This window comes from Solanum dulcamara, chromosome 11 (assembly GCF_947179165.1).
Source record: "Solanum dulcamara chromosome 11, daSolDulc1.2, whole genome shotgun sequence".
NCBI lineage: Eukaryota > Viridiplantae > Streptophyta > Magnoliopsida > Solanales > Solanaceae > Solanum > Solanum dulcamara.
In genome coordinates, this window is record NC_077247.1 from 44359430 (window position 1) to 44376978 (window position 17549).

Genomic DNA, 17549 nt, shown 5'->3' on the forward strand with positions numbered 1-17549 from the left:
TACATATATCTGGTATGTATCTATTGTGATTCGCATATATCTGGGATACATGACTATCTCACTTGCGTGATCTCTTTCTATCTCGCTTGTTTCTCTCCCTATTTTTAGTGTATCTGTTAGCAAAAATACATGTATCTAGGTGTATCTTTCTCAATAGATGATAGAAAATTCTTAATTAGTGATAAGATACGTAATTGTTGAAAAGTATATATAGAATTAGTATATATGCTATGGATGTATGTCTAATAAGGTAGTTTCTCCTTAAAAATAATTCAACTTTAAGCATATAATTTTGTTTTTAAGAAGATACTTGCAGTTCTATGACTTGTTTTAGGATATAAGATTTGATTATGTTTTTTAATTGTTTTTTTAAACGTTGTTTCCAGCCAAACACTATTAATTCTTTTCATCTTGTGCCTCATACATGATACAACCCCAGAGAAAGACTAACGACCTGATAGACGATGTAACAATAATGATAATTTGTCAATATGCTATCACTTATTTACTAAGATCATAATAAATATTATTAACGCGTGCATTCGATTATATTATGAAAATATTTCCCCCTCACATCCAGATATGGGGCCAAAAATTATATAGGTGTAAGGATTCGAATTTTTTCATTTCATTCGTCAATGAATTATAAGTTAAAAATTCTTGGTAAACGCTTCAACATCTACTTCTTTCATTTAAATAACGATGTAATCTGAGATGCCGTGTCATAATGAGATTATTACAAGTTATGCTACACAATAATCTGATGTAAATCATAGCATATCAATTAAATGATCAAGAACATTAAAGATAGCAAACGCAAGAATATGGACAAAAGATTGAAGCTTGGTCATTACTCTGTTACTATCACCGTTTCAATTAGTTTGTCTAATTTTATTTAGGCACGAAGTTTTAAAAAAATAAAACTTTTGAATCTCGTGGTCTAAAATTTAAAACACATAGAATGTATCAAAGTATTATTTAATCTTACGACCTTAGATATGTGATGTGAAAATTTAAATTTATATTAAAGAGTTATATAACTAAAAAGGAAAAAAAACATTTTTTTTAAACAGACTAAAATGAAAGTAAAAGAAATAAATTAAAATAAATGAGTGTATATATATTATATTATATGCCTAAAGGCTAAATCCATGTCCTCCCAATTACTTTGTTGTTTTAGGGTCACAGATTTGGCCCCCCCAAAAAAGGGTCAATTTTACCAGCCTTTTGTATTACTAACACCTTATTCGTGTACAAGTAATTAAAACAGGTAAAAATATAATAATAATTATGTTTAGACGTATAGTTAATAAATAATTATTTTCATTTAAGTTTAAAATTTTAAAATAGTATCATGAAATTTTATGTCTTTCTTCTTTTTTAGCATCTAGAGTGAAGATAGAGCATGGAAATAAAATTTAATAATCATTAAGGCGATCTCCAATTGAGGCTCTACTTTGGACAATCAATTGGTTTGTTTGGTGGAAGGCCCTCCGAATACTCAGACGTTCCTAATTAGCTTCGTGGCACTTTTTAGCAAAAATACAATTTATTAGTAATAGAAACAATAATTAAAAATAAAAAGTGAAGCAGTACATGCCCATACAGAAAGACAATAATTGACAGAGATTTTTTGGGGAAACTTACATTAGAGCCCGTTTGGATGAGCTTAAAAAAGTAACTTTTATGTATGAAGTGCTTTTAGAATTTTGAAGTGCTGAAAGTTATTTTTATAAATAAGCAGTTGAGTATTTGGATAAAAGTGCTTATGATGTGAATTTTAGGGTTAAAAGAATAAAAAAAGTTAGTTTGAGAATTTAGTTAAAATATAAGGGATATAAAAGTAATTTCCATGGTCAAAGAAAATGACTTTAAGGACTTTGAAAAAAAAAGTTAGGAATCCTAACTTTTCATTTTGACTGACTTTAAGAACTTTATGGCTTAAAGTCAGTATTAGGCAAACACGTCCAAAAGCTAAAAAGGGGCTTTAAGTTGGTTTTGATCAACTTAAAGTCAATCCAAACGAGTTCTAAATATACAATATTAAGAAAATATTTATCATCTATAGCAATAAAAAAAAACTTTCACTGAATATTTATAATATATTTATAATACAGTTTTAATACATACTGCAAGAATTATTTATAAAACATATATAATACAAGTTTTATAGATGGATAATACATTTATCACATATTTTAATAGACTTATAATACATTATGTTAGTTTCTTACTACACAAACATAATATATATTTTAAAACACTTATAATACATTTATATTGTATGCATAATTCACTTTTAATACAAGTGTAGATTTATCATAGTATTGCTATATATTGCTATAAATGGTAATAAATAAAAAATATCGCTAAAATCAGTAATTATTTTTTAAAAAGCACTCAACCAAGTAATTTTTCTTTTTTTTTGGGGGGGGGGGGGTTACGTATGAGGCAAACTCTCGCCCAGTATAATAATCAACAAATCACGCTATTTGCAATAAATTTTAAAGCGGTGAAAAATAAACCAATCATAAATAAATTTGAAGAAATAAAAATATTATAAATAAAATAATATGGGTACAATTCTGTTCCTTCCTTGATTATTCTCTTTCTTTAGAATTCTCCGTGATTCGAGGGCATAGTGGCGTATTTATTGAACTAGGATGATAGGGACCTCATTGAGATTTATTTGATCTCCATTGATCTTTGTGAATATTCCATAAATTTGCAGAATATTCGAGATATTTTTTCAAGGGAATATAAGGATTTAGGCATGAATAAGGATTTAGGGTAGAGTAGCCTCCAAAAAATCCTAACTGAAATAGAACTGGTAGAGTCCTACAAAATTTTGATATCTACAAATGATCCTACTTCATGGCTTGTTGGAGCGTAGACCTGATGAAGCTCAAAGACGAAACTTGAAGTACTCATTCTTCCACCGTTGCGATTTTGTGACTTCGGATTTGCATAGTTGATTTGTGAGAGAAGAGATGAAGGACAGATTTGGTCCCACTGGCCGTGCCAATTTGTTTGCGATAAATTTTAAAGTGATGAAAAATAAATTGCAATCACAAATAAAATATGAAGAAACTTAATTTTATTGATAAAATATGTGGGTACAAATCTGTTTGTTCTCTTGATTTTTCTCTCTGGATTTTCTTCTTGATTCGAGAGTCGGCTGTTAGTGACGTATTTCTCGAACTAGAATGATTTGGATTTGATATACACCGTGATTTGAGGGCCGTTAGTGGTGTATTTCTTGAACTAAGATGATTTGAATTTGATCTCCAATGTGATTCGAGGGTCGTTAGTGGCGTATTTCTCAAACTATCTCGGATGATTTGAACTTGATCTGTATGAAATACTTTGTGGATCTTCAAGAAGTATCTGATTATCAAGAAGAATTTGACATATTTTTATCTTTTAATAAATATTCCATGAATTTGTGAAATTTTCGAGATACTTCTTTAAGGGAGTATATATAGTACCTTTTATATATGCATGAATTAAAATTTAGGATAGAATAGCCTCCGAGAAATCCAAACTAAAATAGATCTCGTCTGATAAAATCCTACAAATTTTTAATGTCTGCACATATATAAATTAAATTAAAGATAAATTGCCCTAGACACCCCCCTACAACGAGTTTCACTGAAAAAACATACAGGGTTGCGCCACAATTCGTGATTGTGATAAGTTATAGAGGCTAATGATCTTTGACTAAACTCCAAATTATTTGTATTTATTTCCATGGATTCTCCTATGAATTATAATTCAATTCAATTATGTTACTAACCTATTTAGCCGAATCATGATTAACAACTAAATAATTACTGATTAATTTGACCACGCAAGAACGTAAAAATTAAATTAATTAATAGAGCAAATAAGAAGTAGACAAATGACACAATTATCTCCCCTCATTTTCACATCCTCTCCCGTCTCAAATAGCTATCGTTTGAACTTTTCATGTCTATTAAAAAAAATACAAGATATATTAAGTTAATACGATAATTAAAATGGGACAGAGGGAGTATCATTATCCTATCTATCTATTAATACTATATTAAAAGCACGAAGATTCTTAAAATATTGATTGAATTTTTTGTCCTTTATTAAAAGACTTTATAATAGACAAAATAGTCGTTACTATATTTCCTATATAATTATTTAATTATCTTTTAATATTTCTAAAATAATTAGGAGTTTAAAGTTGATTAAGATTCTTATCCAAATATATTTTCTTATTCATGTGTCGAGAAAGTCTTTTAGTTGTAGGAAACTTATTATTATTATTTTAATATTCCTATTAAAAAGAAAAAAGTCCAATTACGGTAGGTTTAAATAGGAAAAATTTACTAACATCAACTATTTTATTTCATTATAATGACAATGTACAAAAATTTCACTAAAAAGGTTATATTCCTATTTATTTTAATATTCCTATTAAAATATTCCTATATATATATATTTCAAAGTCAATTGCTATGTTTTAATAATATTATTTTATATATATATAATTTTTATTAATTCATTTTCAGAAACTTAAATTTTTTCTTTGAGATTTATTTTGTAACTCAAATATATTGCTTAATAAAATTTACGTAATTTTTTTAAAATTGTGTACTCAATATATGAACTACACAAACAATAATTTATTCATTTTATGTAAATTTTTTATTAAATAACGTACTCTAAACTAATCCTTCATAAAAATGAATCAATACCAAAAATTTGACACATTATAATTAACGTGCATGTTTTCCACAAGTAAAGACGTGGCATGACTTGGCTGCCACGTAATGATAAATTAGCTGCTGATTGGGCCCATGAAGAAAGATAGAAGCGTACATTTGTAAGGCTGGGAGTTAAAAAATTAGTGCAATGTCTGGGTGGAAAAAGGAAAAGGGTCCACAAACACAATGATATGCATAAGTTGAGGATGGTTTTTAGGTAGAGAGATAGGAATTACTTACCTTTGTTTTGGATTTATGATATCAGTTGTGAAAACTACATCTATCAGATCAACTTTGCAATCATTATTTAATCAAACAAATTTATAAAGAAGCTTTCCGATATACTCTCTCCATTTCAATTTATTTATCTTATTTTGAGTTGCTATAAAATGTAAGAAAATAAAAAACTTCTTTTTGAATATTGTGGTGCCAAATGTATCAAAATGTTTTTCAATCTTGTGGTTTTAATCATATTGTGTGAATAATTAAAATTAAAGAGTTATTAAATAAAGGAAAAAATATTCCTTTTTAAAAATGAATTAAAAAGAAAAGTAAGACGAACAATTTGAAACGAACAGAATATTTTTTATTTTTTTTAAAAATATGTACAAGCAATACAATGTGAAGTCCTAACATGCATGTAGAGTACTATAACACTTGGTGTCATGCTTTCATTTGGTTTTGTGAGATGGCTTATGCACGCAATAACATTAATAATAATATTTTAAAAATGAGGGAAAAAGAACTATATTTTGTTGATAAGGCTTCCAAGATATGAGGTGTTTTAATTAATTAGTGTGGTAAACTCAATCATTTTCTCTCTTTTTATGAATCTATTTCTTGGTGGGGGGCTTAGGTTGCGAGGAAACATTAATCTGATTAAAGAAGAATTGATGAGTAGCAATTCAATTATAAACTGATACAAACAGATCGATTTTTATGTACTAATCATCCTTTATAATAGCATTTTATTATAACAATTATATTTTTTATGAAATCGATCTTTCATTTAGTTTACGTTATGTTATATTATATGTTGTTTATAATAATATTTCGTGATAATAATCAAAACTAGACAAATAACATTATTATAAAAAAGTTTGACTATACCTCCTAATTAATGCTCATTTTTTTTCTGAATTCTTATTCTCTTTTCATTATCTTGTACTGCTTGCACCTTGTCATTCCCATTCTTGAGAACAAAACAAAAAGGGAAAAAGATCAAAACTTTTTTTTTCTTCAAAATGTTGTCTAAACTCAAACTATAATCTATAATATTGCTCCTCCAACTAATCATTTGAACAATTAGAGCTACGTGCAGATTACTATTCAATATTACAATATTATTATTTAATTATTCTCCTATAGGACAGTTGTCATGAATTTGATGGGATAGTCTTTCATCAGCTTTAAGGTTTTTAATACTACGTACGTACGACACTTATTGTATCTTTAGAAGTAAAGATTTTAACTCGATAAATTTTACCAAAATTTACCGTTGTTTTTACCTTTTATAGAAATTCTTTTTCTTCTTAATTAGTCCATGCACTTACAAAGAGATGTCAAATTACAAAGAAATGACTTTCAAGAAAATTATATTCTTCATGAGGAAGTCATTTTTGGGTGTTTGATATGAAAGAAGTTATTTTTCATTAGGAGGAAAATGACTTCATATTGCATGGTTCAACTAATTAACACTTTCACACATTATTATTAATGTTTAGACTTAGTACTCAAAATTCCATCAAAATACTCTCCAATTTATTGACATTATTATTAATATTTAATAATAATAATTATTTCTTAAAAATATGGCGTCCGTTGTAACAAACACATCCTACATACAACTAATCAAATCATCGAACCAGCTAGCTATATCAATCTCACAATGTCACGACCCAAAAACTGAGGTCATGATGGCACACATCTCAAAACCCAATCTGATGTGTAACCCTAAAAATAAAACTCATACAAGACTCCCAAAGGGGAAAGTGATGCCACGATTTAAATAAAAAGAAGAAAAAAAAACAATGAAGAAATTATCCCAAAACCTGGTGTCATAAGTATAAAGAGCATCTAATACAAGGTTCGAATCTGAAGATACAACATAAGTCTCTGAATGATACAAAAGACTGAAAAATAAAGATAGACTAGTGACGATCCGAATTCTGGGACCTCACCACTAATCTGAGAATACACAATCCGCTAGAATATTAACTGCCACGTGGGGTACCCCGACTAGTATCTGCATCAAAAAGGGACACAGAAGTAGGGGTGAGTACAATTCACATGTACTCAGTAGGTTTTAGTTGACTGAGTATAAGGAATTAATCAAACCTATGAAATAAACTAAGGAACGCATCCACTTGCATACAGAAAAGTCCCACTCCGGCATCGGTGCCGCCAATTTATATATATATTGACGCGAGTAAAGTAAACCCATAATAACAGCTCATAATCACAATTAACCAGATAATTCAAGCAGCACAAATATCAATGCAATGCAATGCAATATGATGATGCAATGATGTGGTGGTACGGTGGAATCAAGACTGTCGCACAGACTGTCGTATACACCTGCTGAGCTGTGCTACCAAGCAAGGCACATGGGGGTCTTGCAGACCATATAACTCAATCACAATATGTCATTATCCTTGCCACCTCCTCGTGGTCAAGGGATCACAATGCATCCACTACCCTGCCGGAAAACTGCCTCGGTCAGGGACTCAAGATACAAAGGTTAGGATCACAATGCATCCACTACCCTGCCGGAAAACTGCCTCGGTCAGGGACTCAAGATACAAAGGTTGGGATCACAATGCATCCACTACCCTGCCGGAAAACTGCCTCGGTCAGGGACTCAAGATACAAAGGTTGGGATCACAATGCATCCACTACCCTGTCGGAAAACTGCCTCGGTCAGGGACTCAAGATACAAAGGTTGGGATCACAATGCATCCACTACCCTGCCGGAAAACTGCCTCGGTCAGGGACTCAAGATACAAAGGTTGGGATCACAATGCATCCACTACCCTGCCGGAAAACTGCCTCGGTCAGGGACTCAAGATACAAAGGTTTAAAGGTGTTTCATTTTCTTTCTCAAAAAGAATTTCCATATTTCTCAACTTCCCATGTTTCATGATATGATGAATGAGGATGAATGCATCAAAACATATATGCATGGAAGTAATAATCAACTCACATGTGGTATAAGGTTCAAAGTTCTCAAAACTTAACCTACACATGATATTCACCCTCAATAAATAGTAACGGGAAGAACACACTTTCATTTAAATATTCACCCCTTTCTCAACAATATTTCAATACTCAAGTATGCTCAAAACCCCCAACTCAATCTCTCAGGCGGCATCACAAGTCAAATAATATACTCAAGCCTCTCTCTTAGGCAAATCATAATTCACATGCTCTCAAAGCAAATAAGATAACAAATAAGGCCCCCACACGGGCTATGTAATACAAATAAACCCCGTCACGGCAACACATTAATAAATAAGCCTCCACACGGACATCACAATATATATAACATTCTCAACTCATACTACAACCCCATCCCAAAGTCTATAACATATGAATGATTAATTACCCCATCTCAATCTCAAAGAAAGATAGCCAAACCTACCTCAATTGCCGAAACCGCACTCGAATACCTCCACCGGACAAGTAACTCTCGAATTCAGCGCTCGGAATGACAACCCACTATCAACAATGAAACATACACGTCACAAGGAGTCCAATGACACCCATATTGATAGGTTTCGGAACCGGGGGTAAAATGGTCCAAAAATTAACTATTTTCGAAAAGGGTCAAATCTGTAAATTTATTGAACAATCCCATTCTATTGGTAATAAGGAACTCATGGTTGAAAAACCCATAAAAATAGAGCTCAAAACGAGTTGGAAATCACAATTTTCCTTAAATTCGGATTAGGGAAGAAACAAGGATTTTTGGGGTTTGAAACTAAAATTTAAGAGTTAAAATCGTCAAAAACTTAATGAAAAAGGAAGGTTTTAGGTCAAAAATCACTTACCCAACACTTTGCCTCGAAAATCTCTTCTCAAATCACCTCAAGGAGTTCAAGAACTCAAACAAATGTTGAAAAATATTGAAATGAGAAGAAAGGGGCATTTTCTGCCCAAAAAGTTACTGTTCACGCGTGTTACTGTTCACGCGTGTTACTGTTCACGCGTGTTTTGTACAAATTTACGAAAATCACCCTCAAGGTCATTACAATATCCACCACTAAAAAGGATGTTCGTCCTCGAACATAAGATAAAATAAAGTACCTGGGGTCTCAAAAAGCTGAGGGTATCGAGCCTGCATATCAGACTCTAACTCCCAAATCGCCTCCTCAGCAGGCCGATGCTGCCACTGCACCTTGACCGAAGCGACCTCCTTGGTCCTGAGTCTACGAAGCCGCCTATCTAGAATAACTGTCGGCTCCTCCTCATAAGTCAAATCCGGACTCAACTCTACCGCATCATAAGAAATCACATGAGACTCATCCGGTATGTACTTGCGAAGCATGGAAACATGAAACACCGGATGGACAGCTGACAATTTAGGGGGTAAGGCCAACTTATACGCCACTCCACCTACTCTCCTCAGGATTTCAAACGGGCCAACAAACCTTGGGCTAAGCTTGCCCTTCTTTCCGAACCTCATCACACCCTTCATGGGCGATATTTTAAGCCACATGCAATCACCCACCATGAACTCTAAGGGACGAACCCTCCTATCAGCATAACTCTTCTGACGACTCTGAGCTGTCAATAGTCGACCCTGAATCAAACGTACCCGCTCCACAGCATCCCTAAGTAAGTTAGTATCCAATGCATCAACCGCAACAGAATCAAACCATCCAATGGGTGATCGACACCTACGACCATACAATGCCTCAAATGGTGCCATTTGAATGCTGGAGTGATAACTGTTATTATAGGCAAACTCTGCTAAGGGCAAGTGTTGGTCCCATCGGGCACCAAAATCAATCACACAGGCCCTAAGCATATCCTCCAACACCTGAATAGTCCGCTCGGACTGACCATCGGTTTGGGGATGAAATGCTGAACTCATCTCTAGTCGCGTACCCAAACCACGCTGTAATGCCTTCCAAAAGTGAGAGGTGAACACTGAACCCCGATCCGATACAATAGAGATAGGCACCCCATGCAGCCTAACAATCTCACGAAGATAGATCCTAGCTAACTGATCCGCATTGTAGCTAGTCTTCACCGGAAGGAAATGAGCTGATTTGGTCAATCGATCCACAATCACCCAGACAGAGTCATACTTACCCAATGCCATGGGTAATCCAGACACGAAGTCCATAGTGATACGCTCCCATTTCCACTCAGGAATAGGCATCCTTTGCATAGGACCACCCGATTTCTGATGCTCATACTTCACTTGTTGGCAATTTAAACACTTAGCCACAAAATCAATAATGTCTCTCTTCATGCCACACCATTAATAGTGTTGTTTCAAGTCATGAAACATCTTTGCCACTCCCGGGTGAATTGAATACTTGGAACAATGAGCCTCCTCCAATATCATACGTACCCATTCACTAACCTTGGGCACACAAATGCGACCATTAATCCTCAAAACTCCTTCCGAATCAAGAGAGGCTGATTTTGCTTCACCACTTAACACTTTGTCTCGAATGGCCCTCAACTTTTCATCTTCAAACTGGTGTGTACGAATCTGGTCCATCAAAGTAGACCTAGCCTCTACCAAGGCCAAAATACCATGATGTGTAGAAATATCAAGTCGGACCAACTGTCTAGCCAATGACTGAACCTCCAATGCCAAAGGCCTCTCCACAGCCTTAAGAAAGGCCAAACTACCCATGCTAGATGCTTTGCGACTCAGGGCATCCGCTACCACATTAGCTTTTCCCGGATGATAAAGTATGGTAATGTCATAGTCTTTCAATAACTCTAACCACCTACGCTGCCGCATGTTCAGATTCGGCTGAGAAAAGATATACTTAAGGCTACGGTGGTCAGTATAGACCTCGCAATGCACTCCATAGAGATAATGCCTCCACAACTTCAGAACAAACACCACTGCTGCTAACTCTAAGTCGTGGGTAGGATAGTTCTTCTCATGTACCTTCAACTGTCGAGAAGCATAAGCTATAACTCTACCTTTTTGCATCAATACACCACCCAAGCCGACTCCCGAAGCATCACAAAACACAATAAATGCCACGCCCTCCTCGGGTAAGGCTAGAATAGGTGCTGAAGTCAATAATTCCTTGAGCTTTTGAAAGCTCGCCTCACACTCATCAGTCCACTGAAATGCCACGGTCTTTTGAGTTAGCCTAGTCAATGGGGCTGCAATAGAAGAGAATCCTTGAACAAACCGACGATAGTAGCCTGCCAACCCAATAAAACTCCGAATCTCGGTAACCGAAGTAGGCCTAACCCAATCACGAACCGCTGCAACTTTGGCTGGATCAACCATAATACCATCCTTGGTCACTATATGACCCAAGAATGTCACGGACTCAAGCCAAAACTCACATTTGGAGAATTTTGCATACAACTTCTCCTCTCTCAATCTCTGAAGGACTGTCCTCAGATGCCTAACATGATCCGCCTCATTCTTGGAATAAACCAAGATGTCATCAATAAACACAATCACAAACGAGTCCAAATAAGGTCGAAATACCCGGTTCATCAACTCCATAAAAGCAGCCGGGGCATTAGTCAACCCGAAGGACATAACCACAAACTCATAATGCCCATAACGAGTCCTGAATGCAGTCTTCGGGATATCAGATTCCCGAACTCTCAACTGATGGTAACCCGACCTCAAATCAATCTTTGATAACACCGATGCACCTTGAAGCTGGTCAAATAAATCATCAATGGGAGAGGATACTTGTTCTTGATAGTGACTTTGTTCAACTGTCGATAGTCAATACACATCCTCATAGTACCATCTTTCTTCTTCACAAATAAAACCGGTGCACCCCACGGTGATACACTAGGTCTAATAAACCCTTTCTTCAACAAATCTTCCAATTGTTCTTTCAACTCTTTCAATTCTGCCGGAGCCATCCGATAAGAAGAAATAGAGATGGGTTTAGTGTCATGCTCCAAATCAATCACAAAATCGATATCACGGTCAGGAGGAACTCCCGGCAAGTCTGTAGGAAATACATCCATAAACTCTCTCACCACCCTCGTAGTCTCTATATGAGATGACTCCGTGGTGAGATCACGTACATGAGCCAAATAAGACAAACAACCCTTATCCATCAAGCGACGAGCACGAATATAAGATATCACCCCCTTAGGATATGAACTCGGATTACCTTTCCATACCACGCTAGGTAAACCGGGATAAGCTAAGATCACAGTCTTTGCATAACAATCTAATATAGCATGATAAGGAGATAACCAGTCCATACCCAGTATCACATCAAAATCAAGCATGTCTAATAAGATCAAGTCAACTCGGGTCTCTCTACCCAAACATATCACTGCACACTCCCTATATACTCTATCCACCACTAAAAGTTCACCTATCGGGGTAAAATTAGTAATGGGCACAGCAAGAAGATCACTCATATAATCAATACCCACATCAAAATAAGTCAACACATAATAGTAAGTAGACCCTAGTTCAAATAATACTAACGTAAAATGATGGCAAACCAGAACAATACATGTAATAACCACATCAGAGGCCTCTGCCTCAAATTTACCTGGTATAGCATAGCATAATTAATGGTCACCCTTAGCCTGTGAACCACTACAACCACCACCTCGAGTACTCCATGAAGCACCTCAAACAACTAAAACTGGTGTATTGCAGACAACTTGTGATCCTAGCTGAATAGAAGAAGAATCACATATTTTCCCCTTATTCAAACTCACTATAACAAAATAACCCAAGTAAACTACTCCCAACTCATCATAGGAGGACCGACAGGTCTATGAGCAAGAACAGACCTCTATCACTTCTTAGCCATTCCCGCAATTATAAAAAGAAATAAGACATTCCATGTGCCTTCAAGATACCCAATTTTGAACAACCTGTCCTGACACTTGGTCAAAAAGATATAAGCCTTCTCAACAGTGATAACCTCAAACTTGGGAGACAATACCCTGACGAATCTCTCCAAATCTCTTTTGCTCCTAAGTAAACATAGCAACGCTAGAAGACATAGGTGGAACCACAGATCTCAAAGGAATCCAAAGTGGGCTAATTAGATATCTAAAATTTGAAATCTAACTATCAAAGTCTAACCGACCATCTTCCATACTTTTTTTTTGTTGCTCCACATCTTCATACTCATAATCAGGCTCGAATAGGCATCACTAAATCATCCTTAAGCAAGAGCCGATATTTCGAACCCGACAGTTACTTTTAATGCGGAAGGAATAGATCAGAGGTAAATAACACTTGATATGAATAAATCGCACGAAGGGAGTAAAAAGAAAGAAATTCTCCTATTAAGTATCTTGTAACCTCTCGAAGATAAGTACGGACGTCTACGTACCGATCCGCAAGACTCTACTAGACACCCTGCTCTTTAACTTATAAGACCGGTGAACCTAGTGCTCTGATACCAATTGTCACGACCCAAAAACTGAGGTCATGATGGCACACATCTCAAAACCCAATCTGATGTGTAACCCTAAAAATAAAACTCATACAAGACTCCCAAAGGGGAAAGTGATGCCACGATTTAAATAAAAAGAAGAAAAAAAAACAATGAAGAAATTATCCCAAAACCTGGTGTCATAAGTATAAAGAGCATCTAATACAAGGTTCGAATCTGAAGATACAACATAAGTCTCTGAATGATACAAAAGACTGAAAAATAAAGATAGACTAGTGACGATCCGAATTCTGGGACCTCACCACTAATCTGAGAATACACAATCCGCTAGAATATTAACTGCCACGTGGGGTACCCCGACTAGTATCTGCATCAAAAAGGGACACAGAAGTAGGGGTGAGTACAATTCACATGTACTCAGTAGGTTTTAGTTGACTGAGTATAAGGAATTAATCAAACCTATGAAATAAACTAAGGAACGCATCCACTTGCATACAGAAAAGTCCCACTCCGGCATCGGTGCCGCCAATTTATATATATATTGACGCGAGTAAAGTAAACCCATAATAACAGCTCATAATCACAATTAACCAGATAATTCAAGCAGCACAAATATCAATGCAATGCAATGCAATATGATGATGCAATGATGTGGTGGTACGGTGGAATCAAGACTGTCGCACAGACTGTCGTATACACCTGCTGAGCTGTGCTACCAAGCAAGGCACATGGGGGTCTTGCAGACCATATAACTCAATCACAATATGTCATTATCCTTGCCACCTCCTCGTGGTCAAGGGATCACAATGCATCCACTACCCTGCCGGAAAACTGCCTCGGTCAGGGACTCAAGATACAAAGGTTAGGATCACAATGCATCCACTACCCTGCCGGAAAACTGCCTCGGTCAGGGACTCAAGATACAAAGGTTGGGATCACAATGCATCCACTACCCTGCCGGAAAACTGCCTCGGTCAGGGACTCAAGATACAAAGGTTGGGATCACAATGCATCCACTACCCTGTCGGAAAACTGCCTCGGTCAGGGACTCAAGATACAAAGGTTGGGATCACAATGCATCCACTACCCTGCCGGAAAACTGCCTCGGTCAGGGACTCAAGATACAAAGGTTGGGATCACAATGCATCCACTACCCTGCCGGAAAACTGCCTCGGTCAGGGACTCAAGATACAAAGGTTTAAAGGTGTTTCATTTTCTTTCTCAAAAAGAATTTCCATATTTCTCAACTTCCCATGTTTCATGATATGATGAATGAGGATGAATGCATCAAAACATATATGCATGGAAGTAATAATCAACTCACATGTGGTATAAGGTTCAAAGTTCTCAAAACTTAACCTACACATGATATTCACCCTCAATAAATAGTAACGGGAAGAACACACTTTCATTTAAATATTCACCCCTTTCTCAACAATATTTCAATACTCAAGTATGCTCAAAACCCCCAACTCAATCTCTCAGGCGGCATCACAAGTCAAATAATATACTCAAGCCTCTCTCTTAGGCAAATCATAATTCACATGCTCTCAAAGCAAATAAGATAACAAATAAGGCCCCCACACGGGCTATGTAATACAAATAAACCCCGTCACGGCAACACATTAATAAATAAGCCTCCACACGGACATCACAATATATATAACATTCTCAACTCATACTACAACCCCATCCCAAAGTCTATAACATATGAATGATTAATTACCCCATCTCAATCTCAAAGAAAGATAGCCAAACCTACCTCAATTGCCGAAACCGCACTCGAATACCTCCACCGGACAAGTAACTCTCGAATTCAGCGCTCGGAATGACAACCCACTATCAACAATGAAACATACACGTCACAAGGAGTCCAATGACACCCATATTGATAGGTTTCGGAACCGGGGGTAAAATGGTCCAAAAATTAACTATTTTCGAAAAGGGTCAAATCTGTAAATTTATTGAACAATCCCATTCTATTGGTAATAAGGAACTCATGGTTGAAAAACCCATAAAAATAGAGCTCAAAACGAGTTGGAAATCACAATTTTCCTTAAATTCGGATTAGGGAAGAAACAAGGATTTTTGGGGTTTGAAACTAAAATTTAAGAGTTAAAATCGTCAAAAACTTAATGAAAAAGGAAGGTTTTAGGTCAAAAATCACTTACCCAACACTTTGCCTCGAAAATCTCTTCTCAAATCACCTCAAGGAGTTCAAGAACTCAAACAAATGTTGAAAAATATTGAAATGAGAAGAAAGGGGCATTTTCTGCCCAAAAAGTTACTGTTCACGCGTGTTACTGTTCACGCGTGTTACTGTTCACGCGTGTTTTGTACAAATTTACGAAAATCACCCTCAAGGTCATTACACACAAGAAACTTGATTGACTTGTCGAAGTATATGATTGGTATTCTATAGTACGTATATATTCCTTTCGTCTCAATTTATGTGATGTAATATGACCAGGGGCGTAGGCAGTAAGAGGCCAGAGTGTTCACCCGAACATCCTGAACAAACAAATTACAGCGTATATTTAAATTATTTATTTTGTGTTCATGTACATATATTAACTTTTGAACACTAAACATATATTATAGTGTATATTTAGGTCCAGTTATTTTTCCGAACATCCTAAGTGAAAATTTTAGATCCGTCACTGCGTATAACTTGACATGGAGTTTAAGAAAGAAAGAGAGTTTTTTGAAACTAATGGTCTAAAATAACTTGTAGATTGTGTGAGTATAAATTCATTTTAATAAGGATAAAATAGGCATTTTAAAAGTAAAATATTAATATTAAATATAGAAATGTGTCTTTTTTTACTTAAAAGTGACTAATAAAATGAGAATGGATCATATAAATTGAACAGAGGAAATATCATGTATATATTTTAAAAGTTAATGCCGGGATCTTATTGGAAATTTTTTAAATACAAAGGGTTTATATGTAACCACAGTATAGTATCTCAATTATTATTAAAATAGTAGTATCTAGATTAATCACGACTTACCAGTCCCTTTCTCTCTTTATATTTTTTCCACTATAAATTCCCTCTTCACTTGAACAAAATCAAATACTAAGTCACTCCACACAAACTCAAAAAATATGGCCATGCCTCAACCAAATTTAATAGAAAATCCTATAAAACTCAGCAAATTCAGGAATAATAATAATATGAATATTCCTCAAAAAAGAAATTCAAGGTTATCTTTTTGGGCTTTTGTATTTTCAATTTGCATGTATATTTCCATCTTTTATATGTTCAATCTCTCCCCATATACACTTGTTAGCACCACCAACTTTTGGTTCTTCATTTCCAACACCCTCATTCTCATCATTGCTGCTGATTTTAATTTTGGCTCTAATAATATCTCTTCTTATTCATCAAGTGATCAAGAATATTCACTTCAAGAATATTACATGAGAATTTGTCAAGAAAAAAGTAGTTTTAATAGCACTCCATCATTTAATTATACTATTGAGAAAAAGGAAATTATTATTCCTCATGAAGAAGAAAGCATAAAAGACATAGTTCTTGTCGAAAATAACAAAGAAGAAGACGAAGAAGAAATTATCAACATTATTGATCATAAAAATGAGAAGATGGGTGAAGCCAAATTCTATCCAAGTAATTCAGAATTAAAAGAAATAATACCAGTGGAGAAAAATGAGAATGATATAAAAAGGATTCAAAGGTCAAAATCAGAGAGATATGATTTACAAGTAAATGGAGATGAAGAAATTAATGATGAATTTTCAGATATGTCAGTGGAGGAATTGAATAGAAGAGTGGAGGAGTTTATTCAACGATTTAATAGACAAATTAGACTTCAAGCTGCTTCAAGAAACTTCCAAACTTAGGAGAAATCTACAATTACGTTTATGTATAAAAATAGTACTATGTTTTTTTTCAAGTTGTTGTTGTCGTCTTGTGTTCCCTTTTAATTTTTTTCCCCTCCACTTGTGGAAGGTGTTGTTTTTAGATCGTACGTAGATTTATCTGATCCAAATATTTACTACGTGGAGCATATATATAATATATAAGTAAACATTCAAACTCGAAGTTTACCAAATATTTTATATGAGCTTATGTTCCATTTTGTTTTACTTGATAATGAGTATTGTACGTAAAGGCTTTAGACGTATTCGTGAAAGTTTTTTCTCGACCTCCAATCAATGGCACATGAGAATCCACACTAAAAAAACAGT

The 17549-nt window shown here is 35.0% G+C and overlaps 1 protein-coding gene across 1 annotated transcript; it reads left to right on the top strand.

The window, feature by feature from the left end:
• Positions 1-16435: 16435 nt before the first annotated feature.
• Positions 16436-17307, top strand: LOC129874736 (uncharacterized). Its single transcript, XM_055950078.1, has one exon. The coding sequence runs from the start codon at positions 16446-16448 to the stop codon at positions 17199-17201; it is 756 nt and encodes a 251-aa protein (XP_055806053.1). The 5' UTR covers positions 16436-16445; the 3' UTR covers positions 17202-17307.
• Positions 17308-17549: the final 242 nt, after the last annotated feature.

Excerpts from the sequence above, each read along its gene's own strand:
- LOC129874736 (XM_055950078.1), top strand. The coding sequence starts at position 16,446 with ATGGCCATGCCTCAACCAAATTTAATAGAAAATCCTATAAAACTCAGC.